The sequence below is a fragment of the Haliotis cracherodii genome, unplaced genomic scaffold (assembly GCF_022045235.1).
Source record: "Haliotis cracherodii isolate W230 unplaced genomic scaffold, xgHalCrac1.p SCAF_1, whole genome shotgun sequence".
NCBI classification, from domain to species: Eukaryota; Metazoa; Mollusca; class Gastropoda; order Lepetellida; family Haliotidae; genus Haliotis; species Haliotis cracherodii.
Genome location: NW_027266264.1, coordinates 64041075 through 64052018, shown reverse-complemented (window position 1 = coordinate 64052018; position 10944 = coordinate 64041075). Strand labels below are relative to the sequence as shown.

Sequence of the window (10944 nt, the reverse complement as noted above, 5' to 3'; positions counted from 1 at the left end):
AACATTAAACATAAACGGCCGGGCAAAAGAAAGAGTACACTTAAAAATTTGATTTGACCAAAATATTACAAACTTTAACACAACGTTACCGATATTTCAAGCTGAAACCAGTCGCCAAAACACGGCAACCTTAAGTTACAAAACACAACTTTGATACCCGGATCAAGCCGTCACCATCGAATTACCATTTACTGAATTGGTTGGGGTTCTTTTCATTTTGAGCCATCATCGAACATGTGTGTATATCCTTTCTTTTGTCCGGCAGTTTACATTACTAAAACAACAACACGCATGACTATGCATCCATTCACTACAGACACGGGTGACTCTGACAGTTACTGCGCTGCACCTATCACAGGACCGAGATGCTAATGGAAGGTCGCAACGGGCGGTAAATATTAGGTAATGTATAGATAGTCCAGGATACTATGATGTTAACGAATTTAAAACAAACGGGTGAAGTTCTTATGCAAAGACATATGATATCATCCTCGATTATCCAGTGTATAATATCTGCATAATATTATGATAAGTACCCTGGAACAATCCACTGTCATTGCTTTCGTTTTGAGCCTGATTGGAATAATACGACGCTAAATTAGTCGTCCAATCATGTGTCTCTCACGTGCGAGAGAAATCCTGTGCTAAGTTAGAGACACAAGAGATGGAGCTGAGGAGGTCACTTCCGAAGCAGAGCTATGTGTGGCGAATGGGTCAAAGATATTTATCATATTAGCATGCAGATAATTGAGGATGTTATGCTATAGGGCATAATATTGTGTAAAATGGCACTATACATTTAACATCTTATGCATTAAGAGTAAATTATTGAATTTACGAACTATGCCATGAACGCTTTTACTGTTCCAGCTATTATTTTAGCACACATTGGACACGTGTCCACACGTTCAGCGCAGGTGGCGCACGTTACAAGGTGGCCGCACGGGAGAAATACAACGCTAACTTCCGCTGTTTGACACAGTCGACATGTGACCTGCGCGCGCAGCTTCCTGTTTTCAGTTTTAACAGGACTAGACAAAGCAGTGACGGTTGTTTGTCCTGATCTCTTCTCACGGGGCAAACCACGAGCTATGTAACTACATGTATGTTCGGATGTTGGACTGACGCCTTGTTTGGTCATACATTCCCTTTCTTCGGATTCCAATGATACGCTATCATTAAACATTTGTGTAACATTATTTATTGGGCATTTCATTTCCTCGTTAGCTGCTAACAGTTTGACCAATGAGGACGCCCAGCTCTTCTCTTTTGCAGATCCACTCTTTACGTCTTCGTGATGTGCTTCTGCAGATGCGCATGCGTTGTTGGAGTTCCGGTTTGGGTTATCTGAACCCGCCCCGCCCATCCTAGTGTCATCTGTTTCTTCCTCTCCGACGTGTTCTTCTGTTGCGGATTCTATGTGGGTGGCCGCTGTTACTTGTCCCGTAAACGCTACTCTAGTGTTCTGGTTACTGGAGACCTCAATCGGGGAAACTGCTTGTGCCAGTTCTAGCTTCCTGGTAGCAACTCCGAGTTGGTTCAGGTCTGTCTTGTTGATGAACTGACAGTGTTCCGAGTATCTCTGATGTTCGGCCACAGGATCATGTTCTTCCTCCCAGTCTCTCAGAGTTATCCCACACTGGAAACACGTGACCCGGTCAGCTGACCCGATGTAAAAGAATCCAGCTGCTGCCAACTCCTCGGGAGTTTTGGGCACATATCTTCTCGGCCAATCAACGAAGGAGTCAAGACGAGTTTTAAGAAGTTCGTATCCCGGATGTTTTGGGTCTGTTTCATGTCCCTTAGCCTTCACATGTCGTGCATATCTCGTCCCTTCCATTTGCTTGTTCTTGTATTCAAAATTCCTTCCAAAAACATAAATGTTAAATATGTAAAACGATTAAGTAAGGATAAGAATTTATGGATGAACAACTTCTTTATTACAATTAAGAGCGACGTTTCGGTGTAGGTTCTAACACCGTTATCAAGCAAGTGTAAAACGATTGTCATGTCGATGATGCGGGGACATATATAGTGACATAAAACTACAATTCTTTAAAAAATTAAAATGTGTAAATCGTTTTGCAAACGAGTTGGCAAAAACTCATGCAATGTTATGGCCCTTGGAGAATGTGGTAGAGCTCCTCTGACATTAACTTTCATGACAAGAGGTGTTAAATGCGTGTGCCGGTTAATACACCTTCGCCCAGATTGACTTCCATATCAGTGCCATATACTAGTGCCATATTAGTGTTAACTGCATTGGATGGTTCTGGCAGGGCCACCTTGGCCACACAAATTAAGAATATTCTATTCAACTTTAGATTGTTTTTTGTTTTTTATCTATATTCAGCCATTTTGACAAATTAATCTGCAACAAACCTTGTGCAGTGAAGTCAACAATCTATCAACATTTATATTCTTATAAACAAGTCAAATTCCTTTTTAAATATTGAAAGTTATTTGAATGATTTTATGCCTGTTCTGGCTGTAAATACTGGAAGATACCATGACATATGCTTTGATGAAAGACTTTGTTCAGATTGTCCCCTTAGAGGAAAACATTACATTCAAAATACATATTCACGTTGTTTTTATCTATATATGATTAATTGTATCTACTAATCCTAGTACATTGCGTTGGTCAATAATATTCTGTATATGAATTATTATGGTCCAAAGGCCATATACTAAATAAAACTGTCTGTCTGTCAAAAAACACCTTTCTTGATATAGGTGAAGAATAATGGTAGCCACAGTGATATAAATAAATGATTAGGCATTAATAAGCAAAGCCGTACATTTAATCGATATCGTGTTTCCTGATGCAGATGGTCTATCATATGCTTATTTCTCTTAAACACAGGAGTACGGACACCACACACTGCAACGTTATTGCATTATCTGTATGTGTGTATATGTGTATGTGTTACAATGTGTAAAATCAGTCAATGTGTAAAATGACTGAAAGTTTCACGTTGGCAATTATGCTAGGATATCTTGGATGATTTGGAAAAGGAATTAGAATTGAATGGAATAGCACAAACTTATAAAAAAAAATAAGAGGCCTAGAAAGACCTGAAAATATGGATATATAGATACATGAAAGGAACTTTTTAAACTAGGTATATGACGATAACCATGAACAGAGGAGTTATTACATGTATCCCGAAGCCCAATAGAAACAGACGCCTGCTGACAAACAGGAGACCAGTATAGTTATTAAATACTTTGTACAAGCTAAGTGCTTGCATAATAAATAGAATTAAACAAACTCTAAATGTACAATTCATGATAATCAGACCGGATATATTCCTGGTAGATACATAAGTGAAAATGTTAGGCTATTGTATGATATTTTGTTTGAAACGAAAAGGCAAAAGAAGCTAGGTTTATTACTATTAGTAGACTTTGAAAAAGCATTCGATTCAGTTTCCAAGCGTTAAATAATGTTGGTGTTTGAAAAAATTGGATTCAATAAAAATATTCCAATATGGGTCAGAATTCTGATTTCAAGTGCCACTGCTTGTATTATAACAAAATGGACACCTATCAACGTTTTTTGAAAACAAAAGGGACTGTTGACAAGGAGATCCACTTTCACCCTATTCATTTGTATGTGTAGCTGAGATATGAGTTACTGTGAAAAGGACGATAACAATTTATATTACCTTAAAATACACAGAACATAAACAAGGACAGTTTGCCAACGATACTGAATTATTTCTAATCGGCACTGATGCCTCCCTTAACGAAGCCATAAGCACGTTATACAAGTTTTACAAAATGTATGGACTAAAAATGAATATCGTTAAAACTAAGGCAATATGGATAGAATCCTTACACTAAAAGAGAATTGTTGAACATGAAACTATCTGACAAAGATACCTGCTCATTCTGTGGAATAGCAAATAAATACCATGTTTATCTGGAATGCACAATTGTCAACAACTTTTTGCAAGATTTAAAACAATTCTCAAGTAATATACAAGGACATATTGTTCAATTTACTAACAAAGACATTCCTTTGAGAGAACTTAATAAGAACTTTCTAAATCCTATTGTGATAGCAGCAAAAAGATACATTTATGTTATGAGTATAAAAGGGTTAAAGCCCTACTCCTCCAAGTTTATAAAAAATATTAATCACGTCGAAGAGTTTTTTTGCCAGAAGAATCAATACATCGCTTCAACGCGAAATGGGGAAATTTAAGTGAGGCATTCAATCCCCATACATAACCCCTTATACTCATATGTTCATATTTAAGAAATCCACTGCAACACATCGGGTTACTATGTTATCACATAATGTTAGAGTTTGGTGCTGTACATATATAATGCGAACATACTACCTGTATGATTATAATTGTTCCAATTGAGCTGCATTTAAAAACAATTATGCTAGGTATAGAATGAAAGGAATTTAAAACCATATAAATTGACTTTCGTTTTCTTTCATTCTTGTCATTTTCAGTCACTGGGTGATGAAATAGAGTATGAAAATATTTGGAATTCGTTATCACTATGTAATAACAGGAAAAATAATTGTAAAATGAACATTTCAGTAATTTAACACATAGAGTGACAAATATACATGTAATGGCATAGTGTTAATTTAGATGTAGCAAAAACGGAAACGGGTCATACCTCATACAAACCCCTCTGATATGATTCAAGATAGCTTGTTTTATTTACCTTAGAATTCGCCCCCGTGCTATGCATACATGTCATATATTTGGATACTGCATGAATGTAAGCGGCAAATTCAGGAACCTGTAGAGTATGGAGACGACTGTACCAGTGGGCAGGTCTAACTAACTTTCACTTTCATTTTCGCCGAATCTATGTCTTGACTTCCTAGAAAGGTGACGTCAGCTTGCATATAGCAAGAGCGGAGTCGAGCAGTCCCGGACAACAAATACGAGTACCATACCCTGCCTATGTGCTGCTGTGTTCTCATGACATGAAACAATATTTGATGTAGGCCCCCCCCCCCCCCCCCCCCCCCCCAGTGTAAATCATAGATGTGAAGACACATTCTGCACACTGACACTTGTTACAGATCGATATGTTACCTTGTCAACTCTTTTAACCATTTTCAGCGTATTCCATGTGTTCAATCGAAGAAGCCTGTAGATCTGATTTCATCTGTTACTGACTTACATATAACATAGTCCGTTCCCAAGAGTGTAAAAACCACGGGCATCCGAAATTCTGATAAAAATATATACTGGCATCCGACGTTTATTTCTAGATCTATGTAACGGGGAAGATTTCATATGCATATGAAAATTATCAGTCAACATTATAAGAGTAAAATTGTTATATTTGAAGGTAAAAGGTGAAATTTGTATACAGTGAAAATAAACTTGAAGTGATTCCAATAACAGGTATGTAGCTTCATGGGAACCGGTGTCTCTTGAGTGCAATCAAAGGTTTGTCAGGCAATGTCTCAAAGCCTTCCATGTATTGGGTCCATCGATTTTCCTATATGGCTGCAAATTATGGGGATGTGGTAATGTCTAAATCACGGAGAAATGACAACTCAAGGTTTTTTTTAATGGCAACAAGACTTATGAATAGTACCCAAAACTTCATGATTTATGGCGAATATAGATGCATATTCCTCTATTAAAAATTCAGAACTTGTAATTATAGATTTCGGATAGAAACCCTAAGATGGAAAAAATCGCTAGTCTGAGAGAATATCGAACGTGCCACATATTTACTTCCCTGCAGTTGTTGATGAGTACCATTATATATTTAAATAGGAATATACATCCCTGGATATTCTTCTAATACGTTCCCGAATACTAACAAATTTGGCAAGACTATTTTCCATCAGCAGCACTAAACACTTGGGAAACTTCTGTAAATATACCCCATATTAATAAATGAGTTCTAAAACCCTTCATCCTGATGTTATTTGAAATATGCAATGCATTTTATACCTGTATGTATTTCATGTGAATTAAAATTTTAATCTTGTGCCACCTTGGATGTTTGTTATTGTAAATAAATGAATCTGAATCTGTCAACAACAGACACTTACACTGCCATCACTGATTTTCAGTGATCCATTCATATACTTCCCACCACTAAATACCTTTTACGTCGAACCTAATCTGTTTGAGCAGATAATCGAGGCTGATGATTTTCGGATGTTTACGTTTCATATATAAAAATATCTTCCTTTTTTCATACTGCATGCCATCTTACTTATAGTTCAATTTCAATCTTCAGAAGTGATAGAATATGTACTGGGTATCAGAATTCCCAGGTTTCAAAGTGTTCATGGATATTATGAATTATTAATCCAATAGCTTCCAACTTCCTTCTGTATTGAAATCCTGAGCCCCGCAGGGATTCCGGGACTCCAGAACCTCATGTTCGCCTGAAGTTTGTGACCTTTACGCCGCTTCCAGCAATATCCAGCAATATTCCAGCAATATTCCAGCAATATTCCAGCAATAGTCCAGCAATATTCCAGCAATATTCCAGCAATATTCCAGCAATATCACGGTGGGGGACGCCACAAACAAGGAACAATAGCAATAGAATAGATAGCAGTCCGTCGTTAGGGGAAAGCGGACTCCTTTCTGTTTACATGCGGGCATTTTTATGATAATTCTATCAATTTTAGCTATTATACTTTAAACCTTCACATTTAGTGCATTATATATTCCTTTGTTAACGTTTGTGTTAACATTAGAGCGTTGTATTGGAAACATATGTACTGGTCCTGTCGTTTATACCGTTTGTAAGTGTCAAGTTTCTATTTTGACATGACATGTGCGACAAAGATACCAAAAAGTGGAAACTTTTCCGCATAATAAATTCGTTATGGTGTCTTTAGTTGCCGTTTACGGTGTCATATTAGGTTAGCAGAAAAACATTTTCCATTAAACTAATATGATACCGTAAACGGCAACTAAAGACACCATAACTAATAGTATTATGTTCCTTGTGTGTAAGACATTGCCTTCAGTTGGGTGTGCTTGTCATAGGAGCCGACAAATGTGAATTGGATTGTTACAATGAATGAGCTGGATGATTGGTTGGCTTTATGCCCTGAGGGCGTATCAACCACTGTTCTATTTATAATATAAATATTGATACATCTATAATATTGCTGATTGTGATGTAACACAACACTCACTCGCTATCATAGCATGCGTTTTAGCACACGGGTGCATATTTCATGAATGCGACCAGTGTGTATATATATATATATATATATGTGTGTGTGTGTGTGTGTGTGTGTGTGTGTGTGTGTGTGTGTGTGTGTGTGTGTGTGTGTGTGTGTTTTATTTATTCATTTGTTTGTTGTTTAACGCGGCACTCAGCAATATTCCAGCCAAATGACGGCGATCACTAAATAATCGAGTCTGGACCAGACAATCTACTGATTGATAACATGAGCATCGATCCACGCAATTGAGATACGATGATATGCATAATCCAAGTCAGCGAGCCTGGCCACCCGATCCCGTTAGTCGCCTTTTACGACAAGCATAGTCGCCTTTTACGGCAAGCATAGGTTGCTGAAGACCAATTCTACCCCGGATCTTCAAGGGTCGTCTATATGTGTAAATGCACTGATCAAGCATAGGAACTACATGTTTGCAAGGGCGTTCAAAATGTTTAGCCGAGAGATATCGTTTAGGTGCAGAGTTGCTGATAAAGAGTCGTGGCTAAGCTGTGCATCCCGTAACGCCATCAATGGATGGATCAATGTGTGCACAAATGCATTGCTAAAGATAGAAGAATTTCAACAAAACAACAACTAAGATATGTGATTACCTTACTGCAAAAGTCCTACACATTCGCTTTGCTGCATTGGGGAAATAAAACTTTGTGGTGCGGGTGCCTTGGACCTTGACCTTCGTGTATGAAATCCTGACCACGTGGCGGACTTCCCGAGATGAGTTGTGAGTTGATTTGAATGTGATTGGGAATGCCCGTGCATAACATGTTTAAACAGGTACTATTGCTTGCTATTATCCATTCAGCAACTACAAAGCAAGTGTTGTTCAATAACATTACCTGACAGTACAACTAGAGTCAGGATCAGAGTACAATAGTCTTAAGAATATTTGAACTGTTACGACAAATAAATACAGCGCATGCATATCAACGCTTCGGTGAATATATGAATTTTGAATGCACACAGAGTCATAAACAGAAATTTAAATTCTATATTTAGTTACACAACATTCAAACAGTTCAACAGTTCACAACAACTTGACCGGGTTTTTTCAAACCAGTGAAGATCGGGGTCAGAATTGGTCATCAGCAACCAATGCTTGTCGTAAGAGGCGACTAACCGGATCAGGTGGTCAGGCTCGTTGACTCGGTTTATGCAAGTCATCGTATGTATATTGCGTGGGTCGATGCCCATGATGTCAGTCAATGGATTGTCTGGTCCGGACTCGATTATTTAAGAACCACCGTCAAATAGCTGGAATATTGTTGAGTGCGGCGTTAAACAACAAACAAACAAGCTTTGTTTCCATGCAATGAGATATCATTCACGTTATTCATCGCGTAACATTAAATGCACGATTGGAAGAAGATACTGTTGTCACTGTCCGTTTGCATCAGAATAATTTTGAATACAATTTTCAAATATTCACATCATGTGAGCCACACCAATAACCCCGGATGTATCTGACCTTTATACCAGTATGGGCTATTTCCCTGAGCTGTAGTTATTATTAGCACAATGGGAAATTCCCCACATTCGTTGTCACACGCAATTTAAAGATTAGGATTGCATATGTCCTATAATTATTGTGCGGGTCACTTTTTAATTTATATACAATATGTTACTCTATTTTCAAGCAAATGTTATGATTCAAATTCAACATCACAAAACTGAGTAATATTTCATTTCTCAAAAAGGCCTGATTCATACTATATTGTTGTTCAAAGTGAATACACTGCAGATTATGAATACAATGCGATGATTTCTTATGAATTTAAATATATATAGGTCAAAATAATGTTTAATACACACCCCGTTCTTCACTCTCATAACACTCACATTCCTGAAAAAAATGTTTCATTCAGCACAAAGCACAGACAACAGGTTTGGTTTGTATTTTGTCTATTTAGTTCAATCAATGATTCTTAAACACATTCTCATGAAACAGTTATTCCAGACTCCATTATTTACAGACTGCTGGAATATTGCTGAGTGTGGCGTTAAACAACAAACAAACAAAAAGTATTACTTTATTCAGTTGGCGGTTGAAAAACTTTAAGTAAGTAACCGTTACTTACCAAAGTGAGTCAAAAATGGCGTAAGGTGTCCGGTGAAAATGAAAACACGCTTTGCTTTGTATCATTGTGTCGGTGTGGGGGACATCTGACAATATGCGAAATAGCAGTGTAAGGGCCAGGCAGACTCTTAACTAGTCCTCGACCATGGCCGTGGAATATATTTATTTTATGAAAAATAATAATCTAGAAATGCATACAAAAGCAAGTCTAGCCAGCTCAAGCTAGCTCTATTCTGAAATCAGCAAAGGGAATTTTTATTTGATTTTTAGAGTCAAGAAGGATATTGTGTAATATAAGATTTCAGAGACTAAATGTTAGTCTAACTCTTAACAAACGTGATGCCTCACTGAGTTACTGCGCTAACCCGATTAGACACCGGGACGAGTGAACCCGGGAACTAGTTCAGATGTCGCGTACACTGGAGTTGCTTCCCTTTGATAACTCCGCTCGATTGCCGCGAAAGGGGATCATTGACACTTTCTGTAGGCAATTGTTTTTAGCCTACATTGTAGTTATGCCACTGCCTAAAAGCAAGTTTCAGTTGGAACTATATTATCGATTGTCACTGTCAATCTGACTAAGCACTCACCTTATTGACCCAATTATTTAAGGAAAACTTGCAATGTCCGTTTGCTGTTTGTTTGGGTGGATGGTGCAGGGATGGGCGGGCGGTTTGGGGATTCGGGCGAGTGAAAGAGAGGGAGAGATCGAGAGGCCCCGATCTAGAGGCCCCGATCTGGAGGCCCAGCTCTAGAGGCCCCGCAGCTTGTATACGGAGATACAACTTACGGATCAGGTGTTACAATACTTGTGACATAGTTAGCTGAAGATGACATGCACGAGAACAATTTGTGTCACTAAAGTCAAGCCAGAGTTGTATTGATAAGTAAGCCCGGATGCTTTTATATTGATCATGAATACATAGAATGCGTGTTTCATTTTTTAATCGACATATCACTGGTAAGTCAATTTTTTAATAAACAAACTGTGCTGGGGAGAGAGTGCAGCATTTCATTTGAGTTTTAATACAACGTATTAGTACGCCGTCAATGGCTTTGACCTGAAGGCTAAGGTCTCCCACTGACTTTGTTACACTAGGTGAGTAAGAGGGGTGTGACGCCATTTATAAAGTAGTCAGTAATAAATGGGAGTTTTAAAGGAAAGCTCAAAGTAATGCAGTTTGTTGATTTAGGTTTGTGAACCCCACAAACAGGAGAGAGGTGACCACCAACGATCATAATCCTGAGCCGAGAGTCGAAATTACATATCACGGACCCACAACTCCGCACATGCCGTGGAGAGTTTATGACATTTTGTCATGTTTGGTGAACCAGCTTCACACAGTGATGCCGAATATGGGCGGCCATGGGGACCACATGTAAACAATGACATGGTAAGCATGGCTAGTGGAGAAAAGAATAATACTGACTACACAAATAGTCGCCTGAGCACCACGACTTTGCGTGTATGAAATATCACACGACAGCTATGACAAGGTCAAACAAGAATGTGAATTTGAAAAGAACTAAACATTTCTTAAGTTAGAAGCGTGTATATATCCCGTGCTACATGAGTGTGACAAATTACGCGAGCTTAAACTTGTGCTGCACTTTTAGTAAACAAATTAAACATTACATTTTTTCATTTCATTACCTCTTT

At 38.1% G+C, this 10944-nt stretch overlaps 1 protein-coding gene across 1 annotated transcript; it reads right to left on the bottom strand.

The window, feature by feature from the left end:
• Positions 1 to 557: 557 nt before the first annotated feature.
• LOC139467135 (baculoviral IAP repeat-containing protein 8-like) lies at positions 558 to 7871 on the bottom strand. Its single transcript, XM_071248856.1, has 2 exons — positions 7804 to 7871; positions 558 to 1865 (listed from the first exon to the last, which is right to left on the bottom strand). The coding sequence occupies exons 1-2, from the start codon at positions 7824 to 7826 to the stop codon at positions 842 to 844; spliced, it is 1047 nt and encodes a 348-aa protein (XP_071104957.1). The 5' UTR covers positions 7827 to 7871; the 3' UTR covers positions 558 to 841.
• Between the last annotated feature and the right edge of the window lie 3073 nt (positions 7872 to 10944).

Bases quoted from the DNA above. Each gene is read 5' to 3' on its own strand.
- LOC139467135 (XM_071248856.1), bottom strand. From the start codon at position 7,826: ATGTGTAGGACTTTTGCAGTAAG. The intron at 1,866-7,803 runs GTAATCACATAT...TGTTTTTGGAAG, and splicing joins TGTAGGACTTTTGCAGTAAG to GAATTTTGAATACAAGAACA.